General features: G+C 58.1%; 3 protein-coding genes across 3 annotated transcripts in view; all 3 read left to right on the top strand.

Moving 5' to 3' along the window:
• Positions 1-203: 203 nt before the first annotated feature.
• The window catches only part of LOC311186153 (leukocyte immunoglobulin-like receptor subfamily A member 6), a gene marked incomplete at both ends in the record, with an annotated part of 61,209 nt that continues 37,088 nt past the window's right edge, over positions 204-24,324 (top strand). The window contains 5 exons of the mRNA XM_084257039.1: positions 204-237; positions 9,696-9,731; positions 9,908-10,195; positions 10,340-10,642; positions 10,803-11,099. Of these exons, the coding sequence (XP_084113165.1) occupies positions 204-237; positions 9,696-9,731; positions 9,908-10,195; positions 10,340-10,642; positions 10,803-11,099 (958 nt within the window). The remainder of the gene's footprint in view (positions 238-9,695; positions 9,732-9,907; positions 10,196-10,339; positions 10,643-10,802; positions 11,100-24,324) is intronic.
• On the top strand, positions 509-7,199 carry LOC311186706 (leukocyte immunoglobulin-like receptor subfamily A member 5; the record flags this gene model as incomplete). Its single annotated transcript, XM_084257856.1, has 8 exons — positions 509-530; positions 592-876; positions 1,018-1,317; positions 1,615-1,665; positions 2,608-2,727; positions 3,520-3,572; positions 5,392-5,519; positions 7,055-7,199. 8 exons carry the CDS (start codon positions 509-511, stop codon positions 7,197-7,199), a joined length of 1,104 nt encoding a protein of 367 aa, XP_084113982.1.
• Positions 20,798-23,347, top strand: LOC311186705 (leukocyte immunoglobulin-like receptor subfamily A member 5; the record flags this gene model as incomplete). The annotated part of the gene is made up of 4 exons (XM_084257855.1): positions 20,798-20,831; positions 21,172-21,456; positions 21,600-21,902; positions 23,169-23,347. The coding sequence occupies 4 exons, from the start codon at positions 20,798-20,800 to the stop codon at positions 23,345-23,347; spliced, it is 801 nt and encodes a 266-aa protein (XP_084113981.1).

Here is a 24,324-nt window from a genome sequence, read left to right as displayed (position 1 = left end):
CAGCCCCACGTACACTGTCAGCCCAGCCCTGCCCTGGAGAAATGAGAGTCAGCCTCCTGGGGCAGTTCCCCTTCCTGTGGGGAGATTTTGGGACAACCCCCTGAAAGGAAAGACCAGCACCCAGTGTCCCCACCCATATGTCTGTCCTTCCTGCCAACACCCTGGGCCCTCCAGCCCCACAGCCAGGTCACGGAGAGGACACCATGACCCCCAGCCTCACGGCCCTGCTCTGCCTGGGTGAGTGTGAGGAGGGAGGGCGCCCTGGTCTGGAGGGACCCCACGGCCAGGCCTGGTCTGTCAGGGGACCCAGGACTCGGGAGGCTCCGGGAGGAGGCTCTGTCAGGACTCGGGGCAGGCCTCTCACTGGCCTCTCTTCCAGGGCTGAGTGTAGGCCCTGGGACCCCAGAGCAGGCAGGTGAGTCTGTGCCCAGGTGTCCCGGGTCCCGCCTCTTCACTGGGGAGGGGGCACCCCTGGGCAGCTCGGGGTGGAGACAGCAGGTCTGGGGTAATGGAGGGGACATCTGGGAGGGGCTGGGCTGGGGGCTGGGAACTGGGGTGGGGACGCCTGTGACCACCTCTGATTCCTTCCAGGAGCCCTGCCCAAACCCGTCCTCTGGGCTGAGCCAGGCTCTGTGATCCCCTGGGGGGAACCTGTGACCATCTGGTGTCAGGGAGGCCGGGGGGCCCAGGAGTTCCGTCTGTATAGAGAGGGAAGCTCAGCGTCCTGGGACACACATATCCCATTGGAGCCAAGGGACAAGGCCCAGTTCCGTATCCCACACCTGACAGTGGACTACGCAGGGAGAGATCATTGTCTCTATCACAGCCCCGCTGGCTGGTCAGAGCGCAGTGACCCCCTGGAGGTGGTGGTGATAGGTGAGAGCACACTCAGGGGTCCAGCCTCAGGCTCTGCCCCCAGGGAGGGGATCTGCTCTCTGGGTGTCTCCCCTCACAGCCCAGTCCTGGGGGATGTGGTAGGAGTGTCCCCGTTTAACACATTGTCTCCGCCTCTGCTAGGATTTTACTACAAACCCAGCCTCTCAGCCCTGCTAAGCCCCGTGGTGACTTCAGGAGGAAACGTGACCCTCCAGTGTGGCTCAAGGCAGGGGTTTGACAGGTTCCGCCTGACTGAGGAAGAACACAATTCCTCCTGGACCCTGGACTCACAGAGACTCCCCGATGGGCAGGTCCAGGCCCTGTTCCCCGTGGGCCCCATGACCCCCAATCACAGGTGGCTGTTCAGGTGCTATGGATATTTCAACAACACCCCCCAGATATGGTCACCGTCCAGTGAGCCCCTGGAGCTTCTGGTCTCAGGTGAGGGTCCCCAGCTCTGTTCCCTCTGTGTCCCCTGATCAGCTCAGGATCCTGTCCAGGTGACCCCATTCTTGGATATGAATAAGGGGGTTCCAAGGAGGGTCACCCTGACTGGCTCACCTCTCAGAGAGCTGGGGGCCAAGAGGGTGCACCCACTTCTCCCTTTGACCATCCATCACCAGGAGTTGCCTCAGTGTCGGAGGGAGACCTTGGGGATCACAGGGTAGAAACAAGAGAGTGAACAGATTCTGGAATTTGGGGAAGCTCCAGCCCCTCCATCTTGTTGTCTTTTCCCAGGATCTTCTGGGGAGCCCAGAGGCCCAACCCCTGGACCCAAGCTGATAGCTTGTGAGTCACTGGGGTCTACTCAGTGGGAGATAGAGGCCTGGGGAAAGTCAAGGGCCTTAGCGGGGAGGACGCTGCCCAGCCTTGCTCTCTGATGTGGGGCTGGGGTCCACCGGGTATTTCTGGGCTCCCTGATAGAGATGCTGGAAGTTGCCCTGGGGTCTGGCCTCCATATCACCCCTTGTCACAGAGGAAAACCTGCCCAGCCCTCAGGTCTGACTCAGGGGAAGCTGTCGGGGTGAACTGAGCAGGGACACGTGATGTGTGGCCTTCCCTGCAGCCCGCATGCGCAGTCTGTCCTATCAAAGGAAAAAGGTCAAAGTCACTAAAAGAAGCTGGGGCAGGGGTCAGACTGCAGGGTGCATGTCATCCCTGCGGCTCCCGGCCAGGCCTGGGCATGCCCTGTCCCTCTGGGCCCAGCTCCTTGTCTGTGGAGAGTCCCTGTGGTCTCTCTTGATGGTTTGCCCCGAGGCCCTCTGCATGGGATACGGACACGCACAGGAAATGTCCGATGGCCCCGTGTGCTGTGGGATCTGCAGAGGAGAAGGGGTTTTGGCTGGACATGGGGTCTGGGAGGTCATAGCCCACTCCATGCAGACCTGCTGTCCTCCGTCCCCTGGCATCTCTGAGGGGCTGTGAGCGACGAGATGGAGAGGAGGTGCGTCAGGTCTGGCTAATGGAGAGAGCAGGCACAGGGGGCCGGGGGACAGGCCGTCCACCAGATGAGGACCCCAGAGCCCAGAGCGGTGTCCCCTGGGGCAGTATTAGAGAGCTCAGGGGCCCCAGACCTGGGTCCAGTCCCAGCCCTGCCCCGTGCTGGTTGGTGACCTGGGGCAGGTGATTAACCTCTCTGAGCTCAGGCCTGGTCTGTGGGCAGGGCATGGAGGAGAGTGGCGCCCGCACACAGTAGGTGCTCAATTCAAGGATGACCTCATGACCTCACAGGTTCCCAGGATCTGAAGCGGTACCTGAATGTTTTGATCGGGGTCTCGGTCCTGCTGCTGCTGCTGCTGCTGCTCCTCCTCCTCCTCAGGAGCCAGCGCCTGAGCAAAGGCAGCAGGTCAGGTGAGTGGGGGATGGGCACTGGTGCCCCGGAAGCTGGGACCTTACTCTGAAGACAGACATACCAAGTGGCTTCTTAGAGCGCCAGTCCAATCTGGCACCAAAAAGATGGGAAAAGTTTCAAATTGTCCAAATGGGACAATCAAAAATCCCTGGAAGTTCTTTTCATACTAACTTCCCTTCACGTTCTTCCTGGGACAGAGACTGGCAGCCCAGGCCCCTGCGGTCGATGGGGTGCTGTGTGTCCAGCCGGGTGCGCCTGGCCCACAAGGGGCCAGGGCGGTGCCAGGAGGGGGTGTCCTACCATCTTGCACCAGGGGCAGTGTGGGGGCCAAGTGATGAGGAGGGGAGGAGCGGGGGAGAGGAGAGACCTCAGGGCAACTTCTGGGGGTTCCGGATCTGGGGGTTCACAGCTGCTTTCTCACTTCGTTCAGGAGCTTCAGGTCCTGTAGCTGAGGCCAGAGCCCGGAAGAAAAGGTATTTCTCCCCAACACCCCACAACCTGTGACCTGGCTGCAGCCCCCTCGCCACGCCTAACGTCCTGTTTCCTCCCTTTAGCCCCAGGGCCCGAGCTCCGGTCCAGGAGGAGATCCAGGGTGACTGGGGAGAGGGGTCCGGGTGGGAGGCGGGAGAGGAGGGCTCGTTGGGAAGGGTCTGGGCTTAGGGGAGAGGCAGTGATTGAAACTCGGGGTCTGTGGGCTCCCAGGCACCTGCCTACCCCTCACAGGGCCTCAGTCTCCCCTCCCAGGGCTGGAGGGGGTGCAGGTAGTCTGAGACCATCTCCTTGTTCCCCAGATGCTGCCTTGGCCAACGCCCAGTCTGGGGACAGAAAACCGACAGACAGTGGGGTGAGCCCTGCCCCGCCCAGGGCGCCCATAGACTCCTTCGGAAGCTGCCTCCTGGGGCGCTTCTCCTCCCTTCTAGGACCCGGCACTCACCACGGCCTCTGACCTTGCCTTTCCCCTTGAGGGCGTCGCTGCAGGCAGCTGAGAGCCCTTCTCTTCCTAGCATGGGGGCCCTCCTGCCGGAGGGGTTCTTCTTACCTGGGGTCTTCCCCCGCCCCGCTGTCCCCAGTACCCCTCGGTCCCTCTCTCTCTCCCACTCTCCTTAACCTCAGAAGTCTTGCCACGTTTGTCATCGTCCCCTGGTTTTCATAAGTGTTTTGCTTTGTCAGCTTGTCTGCCCTATAAACGTCCAACAGCCGTCTGCTTCCTGCCGCGCTCTGTTGCTCAAGATTCCCTGGAGCGCCTTCCGCGCTGCTATAAATGCCACCGTTTCCTCTCTCCTTACGGCTCAGATGCTTCTCGTTGCCGGTGTGGCCTCATCTCACAGTGGAAAGACTGCCAGGACAGTTGCACGGGGTGTGCACTGCACACTAGAGACCGTGGGGTCTACTGCGGGGCCTGAGAGAGGGCCTCTCCCGGCTCACACAAAGGCCTCGAGGGGCTAGACCGCGCCTGCGCCGGGCCAGCCTGCCTTCCAAAATTTTCCTCTGGTTCCTCTTAATCTCGGGTGTGCGGGTTGATGTGAAGTGGGTTTGTCACGCAGTGAACCTGCACAATAATGTGCCTTGGGTGGAATGGTGGGTGTTTGCTCCAACTCCCACAGGAACCCACCAGCTTTTGTGTGAACCTCACCCTGAAACACTATTTGATGTTGTCAGAGGTATCTAATTCCAGGAGAACCATCGCTATGCTCGGGATTCCACAATTATTTCCATCCCAAGCTCTTTCCTGGCCCCCAGCCTCATACACCCAGCTTCCCGTGAACCATCTCGGCCTATCCATCCAGAGGGCATTACAGCGTCAGAGTCCAGCCCTAAAGTCTCCCCATGGAGCACTCTCTTCCTCATATTCAGGTCCCCAAAATCCAGACGTCCTCCCCCATACTTTCCTTGTCCCCACACCAGCATCCAGGGACATTTTTCTTTGTCTTAGCTGTGGGGTGGGGGCTGCCGATGGCATCTAGCAGTCAGGGAGGCTGCCGGACATCCCAGAGGCCACAGGAGGCCCCACCACAGTCACCTGGCTGAAGATGCTGATCCGTCACTCCCCCTGACTGGAGATATCTCTCATGTCACTGCTTTTCAGCCTTCCTCCTCTTTCTAACAATTGTATATTAGCCCTTAATTCTCCTGCTGCTCTTGATGTAGGCATCACATCATTATTTTACTTTCTTCCTGACACTATCAACATCCCAAGCTGCCTTGTTTTCATGTTAATGGTCTGTCCCCAGCCCAGCGACCATGAGTTCCTGGGGCTGTTATCTCTCCCTGTGTCTCTGTCTCCACACATGTCTGTCTATCACTCTGTCACTGCCCTGTCTCTCTCTCCGTTAATATTTATGTGTGTGTAGATAGAGGTAGACAGATGGACAGATAATCTATGTATATGGCATCAAATGAATGAATTAAAAAATGAATGCCCTCCAAGACCATCATCTTCCCCACCTTATTTCACTCGCTCATTCAGTGGGCCAAGAACATTTGCCAGGAATCTACATTTGCTGGGGCTCTCGGAGCGGGTATGCATGAATGACGACATGCACACCAAGGACAGACAAGTGGGTGGGACAGACAGAAGGGCCATCAGGCCATGCTTTCTGCTTCTGGGACCCTGACTTCTTCCCACCCCAATCACATACCTGACCTGCACTCTCTCCCCGCAGGATGCTGCATCTGAGGGTGACCCAAAGGTGATCTATACCCAGGTGAACTGCTGCAGACGGGAGACAGCACCCCCGCCAGAGGAGCGCCCAGCAGAGCCCAGCGTGTACGCTACGCTGAACGTCCACTAGTCTGGGAAGAACTGGACCGCACCCTCCAGGGACAAGACGCAGGGCCTCAGAAGGCAGGGGGCAGCTCCCATGGCCACGCCCCACTGGCCTAGCCTGGGCACCTTCATAAGTAAACAGGATGTCCTAGGGGGCTAGAAGTCACCCAGTTCTGCAGACTAGGAAAACAATATCCCTCCGCATTTTAAAACAAAGCAATGCACTGCTAAACAGCCGACAGGGAGAGCAGAATGACCACAAGTGAGGACAGAGGATTTTTTATGTCAGCGATAACGCAGGCTTTATATAGGAGCACATTGTTGCTTAAGCGGTAGTACAGATGGTATACGCGGAGACTGGATGGAAACGTTGTCTCAATGAAATTATTAGGCAGAGAAGAAAACCTGAAAATCTGAACATCCAGAGAATTTAGGAAGAGAATAGCAGTCCCCCCATGACAGTAGATGAAAAGGTATAGTAACAAGTAATCAAAATATGGAAGCCATAAGTGTGCACTGAAGATGAACAGATCAAAAAAGGTGTTTGTATCCATGTCAGCACTGATGTAGATAAGGCAGAGATAGCTAGACGACTGTCATATGTGACTCTCAATTCTGACATGCGTGTGATGTACACATATTACCTCTATGTTATATAATGCAATATATTACCTGCGTTATGGAATATTAGTAAGCCTTAAAAAGTGATAAAATCCTGGGAGCCTCCCTAGTGGTGCAGGACTTAACGTCTCAGCGCTATCAAGCAATTGCCAGCCACTGTCGCATGAGTTCAAACCCGGCCAGGGAGCTACCCACATGCACAGCAGACCGCTCCTGTCTCCCGGCCGCTCCCCTCAGCAGTGGATTTCAGTAGATCCGCCTGTTGTGCTCCCCACTCTGTCTCTGGTGAATCCTCTCACCCCCCCACCTCTGGCCTACACCCCAATTCTTGAATGCATAAACAAATAAAAATAAATCTTTTCAAAATGACAAAACTATGCACCATTTATGAAACATGATGAACCTGGGTGCCCCCCCTCTGGGGGCAGCACCCTTGGGGCGCTAGAAGCCTCCTCCAGGTGGGAGCAGAGGCACCTGCCCCATGGACACCCAGCAGGCAGCCCTGCGTGGCCCTGACCCTCTCCGGGGTCCCTGTTTTGCAGCCACCCCAGGCTGGGTAGGTTCATGGTCAGTTTTCGCAGAGGAAAAAGAATTTCGAGCGTTCAGTACCTGGTGACAGCCTCAATGCTGAGTCAGGGACCGACCAGCTCTCGCGCAGTGTCCTCCGGCTCTCTGCCCTGTCCTGGGGTCCCGCCTCAGGGTGACGCGCCCTCATGCCCCCTCGGCCCCGGCACAGGAGTCTCCATTACATACGGGCACGCCAGGCACCCGGGCCCAGGGCTCCATCATCACAGGTGCGCGCGAGCCCGCAGGTGCCGGCCACGCTGCTAATGGCGGAAAGGCCGGACCCCTCACTCGCCCGCAGCCCCCATCCCGCTCCCCGAAGGATGACTCCCGTTTGAGCCGAACACCTGCGTTGTCCGCCCTGGGTCCGGCAGTGTCTCACCCCGCGCCACCTCCGTGTCCCCGTTCCAGGTGCGCGTCTGCACCGCCCGGGCCCACACCGGGGGCGCCTCTCCCGAGGGCGCAGCCGGGGCGCGCGGCGGCCTCCTCCGGGGCTTTGGCTCCGGGCGCGTGGGCTGAGGGCTCAGTCCCCGGCTTCCCCCTCCGCTGGATTTACTGCGCCTCCCCGGGAGCACCCAGGCCACAGAGGCCGCTGGCGTTTACGGACGGGAGAGCGAGGCGGGAGGGTCCAGCCGGATGCCAAGAGCCAGTTCCCTGGCGTGGGAGGGGCGTGCCCTGGGTGGGGTTCCCGGGTCACGGGCGCGTCTCTGTCTTCTGAATCAGGCCCTCGCTGACATCACCCGAGCTTTTCTGAGGACGACTGGGTGATTCTCCACGTCCTCTGTTCCATTTTAGGTTGAGATCCTTTCAGAGAAGATCTTAGTGGGCTTTAAAAAAAAAAAAAGATTTATTTATTTGTTTGTTTGTTTGTTTGTTTGTTTGTTTGTTTGTTTATTTATTTATTTATTTATTTATTTATTTATTTATGCAAGCACTGGGTACAGTCAGAAGCACTGGAGGGTGAGGGAATTCACCAGAGCCAGAGCGGGGAGCAGAACAGGCAGACTGAGGAAGTACACTGCTGAGGGGAGCAGCAGGTTCAGCAGGAGAGGTCTGTCACGCCATGTGGGACCCTCTCCGGCAGGGGAAGGAACCAGCGCTGCGGAGGCTGCGGGCAGCTTCACAGCCCAGCTGTCAACTGCTGCGCCAAGAGAGGTCCTTCCTGGGCTTTTTCTAAGGGGATATTATCTCACACATTTTTTTTTCCTCAGTCTCAATAAATAGAAAACCATTATCATCTTTGAACCATTATTGAAATCTCTTTCTCTCTCTCTCTCCACTCCAACTCTATTAAAAATCCTTCACATTAAAGAAATAAATGACAAATGTCTATCGAGGCATCTGCCCATTTTGATTGGGGTGTATATTTGGGATGAACCCCTGACACATGCTCTGGGAACTATCGTCCACCAGTCTGCAGGCTCCTCTTTGTTTCTGTGATTTTCTTTTAGGTTCAAAAAGTTTTTAGTTTACTTCATCCCGCTGGTTTACCTGCTTCCACCTCCCTTGCTGCTGTGCTGTGTCCCCAGGGCCAGCTCTGGGCTGTCCTGGAGGGTGTCCCGTGTTTTAAGTGTTTTATGGCTTCATTTCTTTTTTTAAACTTTTTTTTTTTTAATAGAGGCATGTTTTTATTTATTTATTATATTTGTTTGTTTGTTTTGTTTATACATGCGCTGGGTACAGTCAGAAGCGCGGGAGGGTGAGAGAACTCACCAGAGCCAGAGCGGGGAGCAGAGCAGGCAGAGGGACTGAAGTACACTGCTGAGGGGAGCAGCGGGCGGCAGGAGAGGTCTGCGCACCATGTGGGATCCTCCTCCGGTGGCCGGGGAGCAGCCGGGGATCGAACCGGCGCCGCAGAGGCCGCAGGCAGCTTCGCAACCCAGCGCTCAACCGCTGCGCCACCGGGGAGGCCCGGCTTCATTTCTTGTATCCTTAATCCACTTTGAATTAATTATTGTATATGGATTAATCTTACAGATGTTTTTCTTCATCAAACTATTCCCAGACAAGGTCATAGGCCAGTAAAAAAATTAACGGTGATTCAAGGAAAAAAAATCAGCTTCCAGTCTAGCAAATAAACAATGAAATAACATTGACAAATGGGAAAATAATCAGACCGTGAATTTACTCAATTCACACAGTGAGTGGGTTGTAGACAAACAATGAATTAACGATTAAATTTCCTAGACCACTCAAGTCCTAACCCACTGGCTGTCCCATAAGTTTTATGACAAAGTCCCAGGAAGGGAGGGGGTCTGCCCAGGGCAGGGGCACCCCAGGGAACAGGTGTCACTCACAGGCTTGTTCCCAGGGTGGTGGGGGTGGAGGCTGCTGCAAGAAAAAACAGAGAAGTGGTGAGGGGCTGTGAACAGAGCAGCCAAACGTAGGCAGGAGAGGCCCAGCCTTTCCCTGTGTCCCTGAGTGTCCACCTGGGCTGGTCATCACCTGATTTGGACTGATGCTCAGGAGGATGATAATGGGGGCCTCATGACCTCAGCTCTACTGGCAGCGGGGAACCTCCCTGACCAACTCCAGGGCCTGGAGACCCTGTCCAGGGTGAAGACCACAGGATGTGCTGGTGGACAGGCTGAAAGTGAGGAGACCTGGGAGGAAGCTCTGAGGGAGGACACGCCATAGGTCTGCCTCCACACATGGGGCACCTCAGGAAAGATAAAAGCAGAGCTGGGCACCTGGGGGACAGTTCCTCTTCCTGTGGGGAGATGATGTGACAACTCCATGACAGGAAGGAACAACCACCAATGTTGCCACCCGTGTGTCTGTCCATCCTGCCGGCACCCTGGGCCCTCCATCCCCACAGCCAGGTCACAGAGAGGACGCCATGACCCCCAGCCTCACGGCCCTGCTCTGCCTGGGTGAGGTGTGAGGAGGGAGGGGTGCCCTGGTCTGGAGGCCCCACGGCCAGGCCTGGTCTGTCAGGGGACCCAGGACTCGGGAGGCTCCGGGAGGAGGCTCTGTCAGGACTCGGGGCAGGCCTCTCACTGGTCTCTCTTCCAGGGCTGAGTGTGGGCCCCGGGACCCCAGAGCAGGCAGGTGAGTCTGTGCCCAGGTGTCCCAGGTCCTGCCTCTTCACTGGGGAGGGGGCACCCCTGGGCAGCTGGGGTGGAGACAGCAGGTCTGGGGTGATGGAGGGAACATCTGGGAGGGTCCTGGGCTGAGGGCTGGGAACTGGGGTGGGGATGCCTTTGACCACCTTTGATTCCTTCCAGGGGCCCTGCCCAAACCCACCCTCTGTGCCGAGCCAGGCTCTGTGATCACCTGGGGGGATCCTGTGACCATCTGGTGTGAGGGGGCCCTGGGGGCCAAGGAGTTCCGTCTGTATAGAAAGGGAAGCTCAGGCTCCTGGGACAGACGGATATCACTGGAACCTGGGAACAAAGCCCGGTTCCCCATCCTACACATGACACCTGACTACGCAGGGAGATATTTCTGTCTCTATCACAGCCCCACTGGCTGGTCACAGGATAGTGACCCCCTGGAGCTGGTGGTGGTGACAGGTGAGAGCACACTCTGGGTCCAGCCTCAGGCTCTGCCCTCAGGGAGGGGGTCTGCTCTCCGAGTGTCTCCCCTCTCAAGATGCCACCCTGGGGGATGTGGTGGGAGTGTCCCCATTTAACACAGTCTCCCTCCCCCTCTCCTAGGATCTTACGCCAAACCCAGCCTCTCAGCCCTGCCAAGCCCTGTGGTGGCCTCAGGAGGGAACGTGACCCTCCAGTGTGGCTCAGGCCAGGAATTTGACAGGTTCCATCTGACTGAGGAAGGGGAACACAATTCCTCCTGGACCTTGGACTCACAGCGACTCCCTAGTGGGCAGTTCCAGGCCCTGTTCCCTGTGGGCCCCGTGACCGCCAGTCACAGGTGGCTGTTCAGGTGCTATGGGTATTTCAACAACACCCCCCAGGTGTGGTCACTTCCCAGTAAGCGCCTGGAGCTCCTGGTCTCAGGTGAGGGTCCCATTCTGGTACTAGGGACTTTGCTCCCAGGGCGAGGTAACTCGGGGGACTCCTGGATACAGACACAGAGAGAGAGAGAGACAGTGACTGGGGTCAGGAAGGAAAAGGGGTTTATGAGCACCCGGCCCTGCCATCCCTGGTGTCTCCCCAGGTCGGTCTGGGAAGCCGGTGCTCCTGTCCCCGCAGGGCCCTGTCGTGGCCTCTGGACAGAACCTGACCCTCCAGTGTGGCTCTGAAGTTGGCTACGACAGATTCGCTCTGGCCCGGGAGGGGGCCGGTGACCTCCAGCAAAGCCCTAGCCAGGCTTCCCCAGCTGGGCTGTCTCAGGCCCACTTCCCCCTGGGCCCGGTGAGCCGCCTCCACGGGGGCCGGTACAGATGCTACGGGGGACACAGCCTCTCTGCCCAGTGGTCGGCCCCCAGCAACCCCCTGGACATCCTGGTGGCAGGTGAGGAGCCGGGGGCCGGTCAGGACCCCAGCACAGACCCTGCTGGGGACTCCAGGTGAGGGACAGGAGGAGGGATATGGGGTCCCCAGGGAGGGAGACAGGAGTGGGGAGAGGGGAGACCCCAAGACTCAGACACACAGAGATGAGGGACCCCAGAACATGGCGGGCCAGCCCTCTCCCCTCCTCTCTCTAGGAATGCTCCCTGACACCCCCTCCCTGTCCGTGCACCCGGGTCCCAACGTGACCCGTGGAGAGAACGTGATCCTGCTGTGTCAGTCCCGGGGCCCGAGGGACACTTTCCTTCTGTCCAAGGAGGGGGCCGCCGAGCCCCCCCTGCGTCTGACCGCAGAGCGCACAGCTCAGAAGCTCCAGGCAGGATTCTCCCCGGGTCCTGCCACCTCAGCCCTCAGGGGCACCTACAGGTGCTACAGCTCCCTCGGCAGGGCCCCCTACCTGCTGTCACACCCCAGTGAGCCCCTGGAGCTCCTGGTCTCAGGTGAGGCCCTCCCCTGTCCTCTCTGCCGGTCATGCAGGTCCTGTCCTCGGGGCTCTGAGACAGTAATAACTGAGGCCCCGGGGGCTCCACAGAGGCGGGCGCAGCCCAGGGGGAGGGTGGGAGGAGATATGGGACGAGGGAAGAGGAGGAGCAGGTGATTCTCCACGTCTGTCCTGTCCCCCTGGTCTCTCTCAAGGCAGAAGCCCCAGAGTCAGCTCCCCTCTCCCCTGCACCCCACATCTCACAAAGGTGGCTCTTTCCTTGGTGAAGAGCAGCCAAGACCTTCCAGGGACCTGCCCGTCCCGCAGCCTGAGCCTCGCCCGTCTGGTCCCGGCTCCTCTCGGCTCCTCTGGCCAGGAATCGGCTCCGTCCCGTCTCCCTCGGGACCGTCACTGGGACCCCCTCAGAGGCCCGCGTAGACGGGCCACACAGACCCGACGCTGAGGCGGCAGACACGCAGCCTCATGTCCCTCTCGTGTCCCCGCCGGTCAGGACAGACGCGTTGCTCGTGGGGCTGCGGCTGCGTGTGTCCGCCCGGGAGGGAGAGTCAGGGCCAGGACGCGCGGACCAGGGTTGCCAGGGCAGAGGAGTCTGCAGCCCCGCAGGGAGGGGCTGGTCGGATGGAGAAGGACCCTCCCCACGTTCACCCCGTGTCCTGACGGGAGGTGCCCTGGTCCCCTGCGTGACCTGCGTGTCTCTCTCCCCCAGGCCCAGCCCCGCGCCCCCAGGACTACACGCTGGGGAACCTCATCCGCCTGGGCGTGGCCGCCTTCCTCCTGCTGGCCCTGGGGGTCCTGCTCTTGGAGGCTCTTCACAGCCACAGGAGGACCCGAGACGCGGCGGGAGCGGGGCCCGGGAGGGGACAAGGCCCCGGCCAGAGCCCATGAGCCTGGAGGTGACTGTGCCCGGAGGCCAGAAGCTGGTCTGGGCAGCGCGGGGACTGTCTGCGGGTCCCTGGGAGGTGGAGGGTCCTTGCCGTGAGCCGGTGAAGGTCTGGACCCTCCTGCCATTAAACGTGGGACTCCCCTCCCCACCACGCTGCGTCAGCTCCATGGCTCCCCTCCTGTCCTGTTCTGTGAATCGGCCTCATCCCACCCGGAAGGCTGGGGCCACGCCCCACACACAGTCAGGCTCAGTGCACCTTCCTGGGACTCAGTTTCTCCCTCTCTAGTCACCACACGCCGTGATGCCTGCAGCGGAGTCTCCAGCTCCTCAGCTCAACCACGTGATCTGGTTTAGCCCATCATCAAACTGGCATCACGAAGAGCATCCCGAGGAGCTAAATCCAGAGGGTGCCCGCGCCCTCTGAGCCCCACAACCTCCCCTTTATTATCAGGGTTTCTGCAGGGTTGCGACCCAGACCTGTTGTCTGAGGTGACAGCTCTATGCAGACACCCCCGGAGGCCCTTGTGGACATGGTGGTTTGAAGGAGTGCGAGTCTCTGTGGTGCCTCCGCTGCCTTCACGCCAACATCAAGTTGCCCACGGGGGATCGCCAGAGCAGGGGTGCCGCCACAGAACACTCCTCAGGGAAGGGAGGAGGGAGGCTCAAACTAAAGCGCATCTGCTATTGGGATGACCTTGTTTCTTTCGCGTGTTGGTGAGACGTGGACACCACACATGAGCTGGGGCCACGGCCCTTTCTGTCAAAGCTCTCTCTGGCCTACGGACGCGAAGGGCTTGATGTTTGGTGTTACCTTCCTGAACACTCGTGAGCTTGGACGACACAGACTCCAGCTCGCACGTGCTGGCATTTCCTCTCCCTGGCACGGCCAGGGGAATGTGTTGGCTCATTGCACACAGGTGCCCCCCTCTGGCCGCCGAGCGCCCCGGATGGTGCCAGGGCACCCCCTTGGCGCCCTCATGTGCACGTGCTGCTGCATAGTCTTGGGGACTGTGCTGCGAGAGGGCATCTCTATGCCTGTCCCCCCAGCCTCTGAACACTTCTCAGTGCCGTGGGTGCTCCGTGTCAGCCGCTGCAGAGGCCGGGCCGCCTGTGGTGGGGACCCCAGTGGTTATCAGGCTCCCCTGGACCTGGCCCCCAACTCTGGCTTCCCTGCGGTGCTCTGCAGCCTCTGAGCTCTTCACGCGCTTCTCAAGGTGGCCTGGGCGTCCTGGGCAGAGAAGGCCTTCACCCCACTGCTCCCCCCAGTTTCACTCTGCACAGGCCTCGCACAGCTGCTGTCACCTGTGTCATGTGACTCTGCCTATGTCCCCACTGGGAGGGACGCGCCTCCACCCACTACTCCCTGCAAGACCCTGCCTGTGATGGCATGCAAGCCCACACGCACACTCACTGACTCACAAACTCACACTCACACACACTGACACACCCACACCACACACTCTCTGACACACACACTCACGGACATACATTCACACACTCTGACACACCCACCCCACCCCGCACACTCACTGACACATTCACAGAAATGCACTCACACACACTGACACCCCCAGCCACACACACACTCATACCCAAAAACACACACACACTCACATACCACCCCCCCACACACTGACACACACTCACCCCACACACACCCCACCCCGACACCACTGTGCAGAATGAGCCGTGGACACGCCATGGACATGGGGGCCACTCACCCTCATCCTGAGACTTGACCCGGGCATCCCCTTCTCCTTGGACAAGGCGTCCGTGTTAAAGGCCTCCGCAGCCTCCTGCTTCTGTTCTGAACCTGAAATTCAACAGGCACATGATGTCCACCAAGACTTTGAACTTGAGGATCATTTTCAGAGTGAGTGGGGCCTTCAAGCCTGTCTGTGAGATGACTGATGACCTCGGCTGGAGGGGCTGGGGTGAGGATGAGCACCAGGCACTGAGGTCAAGAACGGGACAGGAAAGCTCGCTTTAAACTCCCATTGAAATGTGACTTGGTGACTCCTGACTCACTGGAAATAATATTGGTGCAAGCTGAGAGACAGAGGAACAGCAGGCCCAGAATCGTTAAGATGCCACAGCCACACGTTGGGTATTATTTCACCCGAGGAAACCAACTGCATGGTTGTTATAACTGCATGATTTGTCATTGGGTAACACTGGTCTACCGCTCCATGTGTGGGTAGAGGTACAGCTTCACCCCTCTGAAATGGGTGTTAGGGACCCACACTCACCTCCAAGGCACCACAGTCTCCACCACACTCTCGTGCTCCCCACACACTTTGCCCACCACGCTCACCCTCCCCTGCTGGTAGCCTCAGAGGCGACCCATTTTAGTTAAGAATTGAGGATTTTTAGGGCCTTCCCAGTGGTGCAGCGGGTTGAGCGCAGTGCTGTGAAGCTGTCCGCAGCCTCTGTAGCGCAGGTTCGATTCCCGGCCAGCCAGGGAGAGTCCCACATAGTGCAGCAGACCTCTCCTGCCTCACCCACTGCTCCCCTCAGCAGTGCTTTTGGTCTGTTCTGTTTCCTGGCTATGTCTCTGGTGAATCCTCTCACCCTCCCACGCCTCTGGCCTGTACCCCGGCTCTTGTATAAATAAAAAAACAAAATCTTAAAAAAAAAAAGAATTGAGGATTTTTAGTGTTTAAGGTTTAAGGTTTCCTCTTTGGTCTTATGTCTGATTTTAAGAGTGGAATGCAGATTATAATCAGATGCTGTTGTGTGTAACCAAAAGACTTCGGAGCTTTCAGGGCTCATCAGCTTGTGCGGGGTCCTCATCTCGCAGCCTTCACTGCCATCCTGTGGCCTTTTCATTTTCTAGCTGAAAATCCATTTGTGAAACCCTGTTTTCTCTCTCTTAGAGATTACAGTTTCAGATTTTATCAGTCCTCTATTAACATGGAAACTATAATGCTCACATCAGGACATCTTTCTGCATTAAATATTCTGCCGTGAATCAGTATAAATTATCACAGAATGTGCGCTCGGGGAGGGCTTCTTGCTTGTTTTCTAAAGAAAGAACTGTCCTCAGGGGTCTCCTAGTCTCCTCTCATCCTCCCAGGTCTCAGCGGATGCTCAGGTGGGAGTGGAGACTGTGGTCTCAGAGACAGACCCCAGCCATCCCTCATCTAGAACGGACACGGTTTCTTCTGCAACCCAGGCTTGCATTCCTGTCTTGCATGAGCTTCTTCTCAGATTCTAGAGTTGTCCCCGCAGTGCCAGAGGCTTTCGGGAAATTGAAAGCAAGAGCAGGGGCTGTGTGGCGTGGAAGCAGGCTGTGCTGTGTTCCGCGAACACCATGTGGCCACGGGTACAGCTTCTGTGGAGAAGTGGGGTGTGCACGTGGCTGGGGGACCAAGGATGTCTGCTGGCTCAGGGTCCCCTGATGCAGGCTATTGAGAGCACACACACACAGCCCTGCTCCTGCTGTCACCCAAGGCTAGCAGGGCTGAGACTCTCCCCAGCAGGAAAACAAAGCCGGAGCAGGAATAGGGCAGCGGCCCCACAGAGCTGTGTCCGTGTATCACCCACAATTCACAGTCCTGGGAGCAGAGAGCACTGGTTCATTTTGCAGATGAAACCCCAAGCCTCAGTCTGAGGGGCACCTTGTCTGGGGACAAGCCATAAGTGTGCACTGAAGGTGTCTATCCATGTCGGCATACACGTGGGTAGAGATGTGGAGGCAGCTCATTATCAGCATGACTGTAATTCTGACACCCTTGAGATGTACATGTATTTCCTCTGTGTTACATAATAGATATATTATCTATGTCATGGAATATTAGTAAGCTTTTAAAAATGATAAAATCCTGGATAAAATGATAAAACCACTGCTGGGGCAGGGGTTAAAATCTCAGATCTATCAAGTCATCACCAGCCACCGCAGCAGACCTCTCCTGCCTCCCCGCTGGCCCCCTCAGCAGTGCATTTCAGTGGACCCGCCTGTTCTGCTCCCCACTCTGTCTTTGGTGAGTCCTCTCACCCCCACAGCACTGGCCTACTCCCCAGTTCTTGATTGCATAAATAAGTAAAATTAAATCTTTTTTTAAAAAAAATGACAAAATCCTATCATTCATGAACATGACAATCCTGGGTGGCATCGTGCTCGGTGGATAAGCCAGAAGCAGAAGGAGAAATGTTTCATAATCTTGCTCGTATCTTGCTCCATTGAAAAGCTTCTAAGTCGTAGAAACAGCGCAGAATGGTGTTTTCCAGGGGCTGGTGTTTTCCAGCGATCCGGCCGTGCCTCGTCCTGCGCCATCTCCGTGCCCCCATTCCAGGGGCGCATCTGTACAGCCCGGCCCCTGCGGGCCCACGTTGGTCAGAGGCCACAGATGTCTGTAGTGCAGGAGGGCCACGTTCTGAGGTGCAGCGCCCAGGATGTGACTCTCCGTATGCTGTACTACATACCTCTGACAGGTTTGAAGAGCAGATTTTGAATGTTCTCATCACAGGAAAAAAATGGCAGTGATATATGGGGGGCAGTTTAAGTGTCAGGCTGGGACGGCATCTCACACTGTATTTGTGCATCAATGAGTCGCACTGTTCATGGCAAGTGTATGCAATTTTTGTCATCTCGTCCTCTAAGTTGCAGGGAAAAGAACCCAAGGTTGTAATAATGAACAGGGGCGTGTATTTGTGAGGAATGAATAAAAAAGATCAAGGGCAGCTGCTCCAGTCCGCTAGGCTGCCATCGCAAACACACAGCCTGGCTCCCAGAAAAGCAATGACGTTCCCAGGTTCTGGAGGCCGGAGGCCCAGGGTGGGAGGGTGAGTTTCCTGGCAGCCTCTCTCCTGTGTGGGGGACAGCGGCCTTCTCTCTGGGATCAGAGGCGCCCTCCTCCATGTGTGTGGGGTGATCCCAGGTGGCTCCTCCTATCAGGACACTAACCTGTCTGAGCTGGCGCCCTCTGTACCCTCAGTCAACTGGAATTGTGTCCTAAGATCCCCAAGCACGGGGGTGGGCAGTTGGGGGGGTGGGTTAAGGCTTCAGCGCCGATGTGGGGAGGACACAGACTCAACACCCCGTCTTCTGCAAGCAGGATGCATCCATCTCATGGTGTCTGCACAGCGCCACGCATTTGGGCATCAGCGATGGAGCCAAAACCCCGAAATCTCATCTACATCCGGTCTACACCGGACACGAGTGAGACTTGGGGTGAGGCTCATCCAGGGCAAATTCCTCTGCACCTGTGGGCCAACGCCCCACACAGATGCCTGCATCCAAAATGCAACTGCAGGCCACGGAAAGGAGAGCCCCATCCCCAGGGAAGGCCAGGAAGGAGATGGGCAGGGCCAGCTCCTTGGCATCTAGCAAGGCTCCTGCGTCACATCCTGACCCCAGACCCCTCCTCTTGGGCTCCATGCTCCGTTCCCCAGGCCCCCTGGAGCGGCAGGACCCTCAGGGGGCTGGGAGCCTCCTCCAGGCAGGAGCAGAGGCACCTGCCCCATGGACACCCAGCAGGCAGCCCTGCGTGGCCCTGACCCTCTCCGGGGTCCCTGTTTTGCAGCCACCCCAGGCTGGGTAGTTTCATGGTCGGTTCTCGCAGAGGTAAGAGATTTTCGAGCATTCGGTGCCTGGTGACAGCCTCAACGCTGAGTCAGGGGACCGACCAGCTCTCGCTCAGTGTCCTCCGGCTCTCTGCCCTGTCCTGTGGTCCCGCCTCAGGGTGACGCGCCCTCATGCCCTCTGGGACCCACCCAGGCATCACCACGTGTATATGAGCACGCCCGGCGCCCCAGGCCCGGGCTCCACCGTCACAGGTGCGCGCGCGAGCCCGCAGGTGCTGGCCATGATGCTAAAGGCGGGAAGGCGGGAAGGCCTGACCACGTCAATCACCCCATCCCGCTCCCCGAAGCATGACCCCCGTTTGAGCCAAATACCTGCGTGGTCCGCCCTGTGGGCCGGCAGTGCCTCGTCCTGCGCCACCTCCCACCTCCGTGCCCCCGTTCCAGGGGCGCGTCTGCACAGCCCGGCGCTGCGTGGAGACGGGGTCCGCGCCCGGGCCTCCTCTCCTGGGCGTGCAGGGGCGACGCGCGGCGGCCTCCTCCGGGGCTTTGGCTCCGGGTGCATGAGCTGAGGGCTCAGTCCCCGGCTTCCCCCTCCGCTGGATTTACTGCGCCTCCCCGGGAGCACCCAGGCCACAGAGGCCACTGGCGTTTACGGACGGGAGAGCGAGGCGGGAGGGTCCAGCCGGATGCCAAGAGCCAGTTCCCTGGCGTGGGAGGGGCGTGCCCTGGGTGGGGTTCCCGGGTCAGGGGCGCGTCTCTGTCTTCTGAATCAGGCCCTCGCAGACATCACCCGAGCTTTTCTTTTCTTTTTTTTTTTTTTAATTTATACAAGCACTGGGCACAGTCAGAAGCGTGGGAGGGTGAAAAAATTCACCAGAGCCAGAGCAGGGAACAGAACAGGCAGACTGACGAAGTACACTGCTGAGGGGAGCAGCGGGCGCCGCAGGAGAGGTCTGCGCGCCATATGGGATTCTCCTCCGGTGGCCGGGGATCGAACAGGCGCTGCAGAGGCTGCGAGCAGCTTCGCAACCCAGCGCTCAACCACTACGCCACCAGGGGAGACCCCACCTGAGCTTTTCTGAGGACAGTGGGTGAGATTCTCCTCCTGGGTTTCATTTTAGGTTGAAATCCTTTCAGAGAAGATCTTAGTGGGCTTTGTCTAGTTTAGATTAAGTGGGTAGTAGCTCAAAACTTTTTCTCAGTCTCAAGAATAAATAGAAAATCATTATCTTTGAACTATTATTTGAAATCACTTTCTCACTCTCTCTCTCTTTCTCCCTCTCTCTGCACTCCAACTTTGTTAAAAATCTCTCACACTAAAGAAATGAAAGAAAATTGTCGATCTAGGCATTGGCCCATCTTTGATTGGGGTGTATATTTGGGATAACCCCTTGTCACATGCTCTGGGAACTATCGTCCACCAGTCTGCAGGATCCTTTGTTTCTGTGATTTTCTTTTAGATTCAAAAAGTTTTTAATTTACTTCATCCTGCTGGTTATCTGCTTCCATCTCCCTTGCTGCTGGGCTGTGTCCCTGGGGCTGGCTCTGGATTGATGTCCTGGAGGGTGCCCTCTAGTTTTCTTTAATTGTTTTATGGCTTTGGTTCTTATATCTTTAATCGACTTTGAAAAATATTGTGTATGGATTAACTTACAGATGTTTATCTACGTCAAACAATTCCCACTCTTCGTCATAGGCCAGTATGAAAACTTAAGGGTGATCAAGAGACAAAAATCAGATTCCAATTTAGCAAATAAACAATAAAATAATGGGCCTCCCTGGTGGTGCAGGGGATTAAGCACCATATATGAAGCAATCTGTAGCCTCTGCAGCACAAGTTCAGTCCCCAGGTGGCCAGGGAGAAACCCACACGGCGAGGCAGACCTCTTCTATCTTGCCCGCTGCTCCCCTCAGTGGTGTATTTCAGTCAGTCTGCCTGTTCTGCTCCCCACTCTGTCTCTGGTGGATCCTCTCGTCCCTCCGCATCTCTGGCCTGTACCCCAGCTCTTGTATGTATAAAAATAAACAAATCTTTAAAAAAAACACCCTTTTAAAAAAAAAAAACAATGAAATAACATTGACAAATGCGAAAATAATCTGACCATGAACGTACTCAATTCACACAATTAGTGGATTGTATACAAATACTGAATTACAGATCAACTTTCCTAAATTACTGAAGTTCTAACCCATTCCCTAATCCAACAATTTTAGGAGAAATCCCAGGAAGGGAGGGGAGTCAGCGCCAGGGGGCAGGAGTGACTCACCAGGGCGGTTAGGGTGGAGGCTGTTGCAAGGAAAAAGAGAAGTGGTGAGGGGCTGTGAACAGAGAAGCCACACTCAGGCAGGAGAGGCCCAGTTACCCTGTGCCCCTGAGTGTCCCCCTGGGCAGTTGTCCATGACCTGGCCTGACACTCAGGTGGACGGTAACCGGGGTCTCATGACCTCAGCTCTGCAGGGGGCAGGGACCCTCCCTGAGCTACTCCAGGGCCTGGGGACCCTGTCCAGGGTGAGGACCACAGGATGTGGTGGTGGACGGGCAGAGGGTGAGGACACCCAGGGGAGTCTCTGAGGGAGGACATGCTGTAGGTCTGCCTCCACACATGGGGCACCTCAGGAAAGATAAAACCACAGCTGGGCACCTGGAGGACAGTTCCTCTTCCTGTGGGGACATAACTTGACAAATCCATGACAGGAAGGAATAATCACCAATGTCGCCACCCATGTGTCTGTCCATCCTGCCGGCACCCTGGGCCCTCCATCCATACAGCCAGGTCACAGAGACGACGCCATGACCCCCAGCCTCACGGCCCTGCTCTGCCTGGGTGAGTGTGAGGAGGGAGGGGCGCCCTGGTCTGGAGGCCCCACGGCCAGGCCTGGTCTGTCAGGGGACCCAGGACTCGGGAGGCTCTGTCAGGACTCGGGGCAGGCATCTCACTGGCCTCTCTTCCAGGGCTGAGTGTGGGCCCCTGGACCCCAGAGCAGGCAGGTGAGTCTGTGCCCAGGTGTCCCAGGTCCCGCCTCCTCACTGGGGAGGGGGCACCCCTGGGCAGCTCGGGGTGGAGACAGCAGGTCTGGGGTGATGAAGGGAACATCTGGGAAGGTCTGGGCTGGGGGCTGGGAACAGGGGTGGGGACACCTGTGACCACCTCTGATTCCTTCCAGGGGCCCTGCCCAAACCCACCCTCTGGGCTGAGCCAGGCTCTGTGATCCCTTTGGATAGTCCAGTGACCATCTGGTGTCAGGGGGCCCCAGGGGCCCAGGAGTTTTATCTGTATAAAGAGGGAAGCTCAGACTCCTGGGACAGAGAGAACCCACTGCTGCCCGGGGACAAGGCCCAGTTCCGCATCCCACACATGACACGTGACTCTGCAGGGAGGTATCGGTGTCTCTATCACAGCCCCACTGGCTGGCTAGAGCGCAGTGACCCCCTGGAGCTGGTGGTGACAGGTGAGAGCACACTCAGGGGTTCAGCCTCAGGCTCTGCCCTCAGGGAGGGGGTCTGCTCTCAGGGTGTCTCCCCTCTGACAGCCCAGCCCTTCGGGGGTGTGAGTGTGGGGAGCCCCATTTAATACAGTCTCCCCCTTTCCTAGGATCTTACCCCAAACCCAGCCTCTCAGCCCTGCCGAGGCCTGTGGTGACCTCAGGAGGGAACGTGACCCTCCAATGTGGCTCAGGGCAGGGATTCGACAGCTTCCATCTGACTGAGGAAGGAGAACACAATTCCTCCTGGACCCTGGACTCACAGCAACTCCCCAATGGGCAGTTCCAGGCCCTTTTCCCTGTGGGCCCTATGACCCCCAGTCACAGGTGGCTGTTCAGGTGCTATGGCTACTACAAGAGCACCCCACAGGTGTGGTCATTCCCCAGTGAGCCCCTGGAGCTCCTGGTCTCAGGTGAGGGCGCCAGGTCTGTCCTCTCTGTGTCCCCTGATCAGCTCAAGGTCCTGTCCAGGTGACCCCCTCTTGGCTATGAGTGAGAGGGTTGCAAGGAGGGTCACCCTGACTGGCCCAACTCTCAGAGGGTGGGGGCCTAGAGGGTGTACCCACTTCTCCCCTTGAACATTCCATTGCCAGGTGTTTCCAGAGGTTCCGAGGGGGGCTTTGGGGATCACAGGGTAGAAACAAAAGGAGAGTGAACAGATTCTGGGTCTCGGGGAAGCTCCAGCCCCTCCATCCTCTTGTCTATTCCCAGGATCTTCTGGGGTCCCCAGCCCCCCAGCCCCTGGACCCAACCTGACAACTTTTGAGTCACTGGGGTCTACTCAGTGGGGGAGAGAGGTCTCCCCTGGGGAGGTCAGGGGCCTTAGCAGAGAGGACGCTGCCCGGCCTTGCTCTCTGAGGTGGGGCTTGGGGTGAACCAGGTATATCCGGGCTCCCTGTTGGAGATGCTGGAAGCTGCCCTGGGGTCTGGCCTCTGTGTTTCCCCTTGTCAGAGAGGACCTGCCCAGCCCTCAGGTGTGACTCACGGGGTGAGCCAAGCAGGAACACATGAGGTGTGGCCTTCCCTGCACCCCGCGTCCTATCAAAGAAAAAAGGTCAAACTCACCAAAACAAGCCGGGGCGGGGGTCAGACTGCAGGGTGCATGTCCTCCCTGCGGCTCTCGGCCTGGCCTGGGCACGCCCCGTCCCTCTGAGCCCAGCCCCTTGTCTGTGGTGTGTCCCCTGAGGTCCTCTACCTGGGACGGGCCCGTCAGGAAGTGGCCGTCATAGCTCATACAGATAAACACGGAATATCTGACAGCCCCGTGCGTGCTTTGGGGTCTGCAGCCAAGAAGGGGTCTTGACTGACAGGGGGCTGGGGAGGGCAGAGGCCAGCCCACGCAGACCTGCTGCGGGCGCTCCGTCCCCTGGCGTCTCTGAGGGGCTGTGAGGGATGAGACGGAGAGGAGGTACGTAGGGTCTCGCTAAGGAAGAGGGCAGGCCCAGGGGACAGGAGACAGGCCGTCCGCCAGGTGAGGACCCCGCAGCCCAGAGTGGTGTCCCCTGGGGCAGCATGACAGAGCACAGGGCCCAGTGGGCAATGGTTGCCAGGGCCAGAGGAGTCTGCAGCCCCGCAGGGAGGGGCTGGTCGGATGAAGAAGGACCCTCCCCACGTTCACCCCGTGTCCTGACAGGAGGTGCCCTGGTCCCCTGTGTGACCTGCGTGTCTCTCTCCCCCAGGCCCAGCCCCGCGCCCCCAGGACTACACGCTGGGGAACCTCCTCCGCCTGGGCATGGCCGCCTTCCTCCTGCTGGCCCTGGGGGTCCTGCTCTTGGAGGCTCTTCACAGCCACAGGAGGACCCGAGACGCGGCTGGAGGGGGGCCCGGGAGGGGACAAGGCCCCGGCCAGAGCCCATGAGCCTGGAGGTGACTGTGCCCGGAGGCCAGAAGCTGGTCTGGGCAGCGCGGGGACTGTCTGCGGGTCCCTGGGAGGTGGAGGGTCCTTGCTGTGAGCAGGTGAAGGTCTGGACCCTCCTGTCATTAAACGCGAGACTCCCCTGCCCACCACGCTGCGTCAGCTCCATGGCTCCCCTCCTGTCCTGTTCTGTGAATCGGCCTCATCCCACCCAGAAGCCTGGGGCCACGCCCCACACACAGTCGGGCTCAGTGCACCTTCCTGGGACTCAGTTTTTCCCTCTCTAGTCACCACCCGCCCTGAGGCCTGCAGCGGAGTCTCCAGCTCCTCAGCTCAACCACGGGATCTGGTTTAGCCCATCATCAAACTGGCATCACGAAGAGCATCCCGAGGAGCTAAATCCAGAGGGTGCCTGCGCCCTCTGAGCCCCACAACCTCCCCTTTATTATCAGGGTCCCTGCAGGGTTGCGACCCAGACCTGTTGTCTGAGGTGACAGCTCTGTGCAGACACCCCCGGAGGCCCTTTGAACATGAAGGTTTGAAGGTTTGCGAGTCTCTGTGGTGCCTCCACTCCCTTCATGCCAACATGAAGGAGCCCATGGTAGCGGGGGTGGGGGGCGCCACTGTAGGGGCGCAGCCAGAGGGCACTGGTGACCAGAGCTGAGCTGTGCAGAAAGGGAGGAGGGAGGCGCGGCGTAAACCGCATCTGCTGTTGGGGCGAACCCGGCCTCCGGTGTGTTGGTGAGACGCAGACACGAAGTGTTACCCGGGGCGGCAGCCCTTTCTGTCAAAGCTCTCTCTCTCTCTCTCTCTCTCTCTCTCTCTCTCTCTCCCACGGACAGGAGGCGTGTGATGCTTGGTGTGACCTCCCGGAACACTCGGGCGCGTGGACACTGATCCAGCTCCCACGTGCTGGCCTTTCCTCTCCCTGGCACCGCCAGGAGAATGCGATGGTTCAGCGCATACAGGCAGCCCTCGCC

This window comes from Talpa europaea (assembly GCF_964194135.1).
Source record: "Talpa europaea genome assembly, chromosome: 16".
NCBI classification, from domain to species: domain Eukaryota; kingdom Metazoa; phylum Chordata; class Mammalia; order Eulipotyphla; family Talpidae; genus Talpa; species Talpa europaea.
Note: the sequence above shows the minus strand (reverse complement) of the source record. Positions and strands in the feature narration are given on the sequence as shown.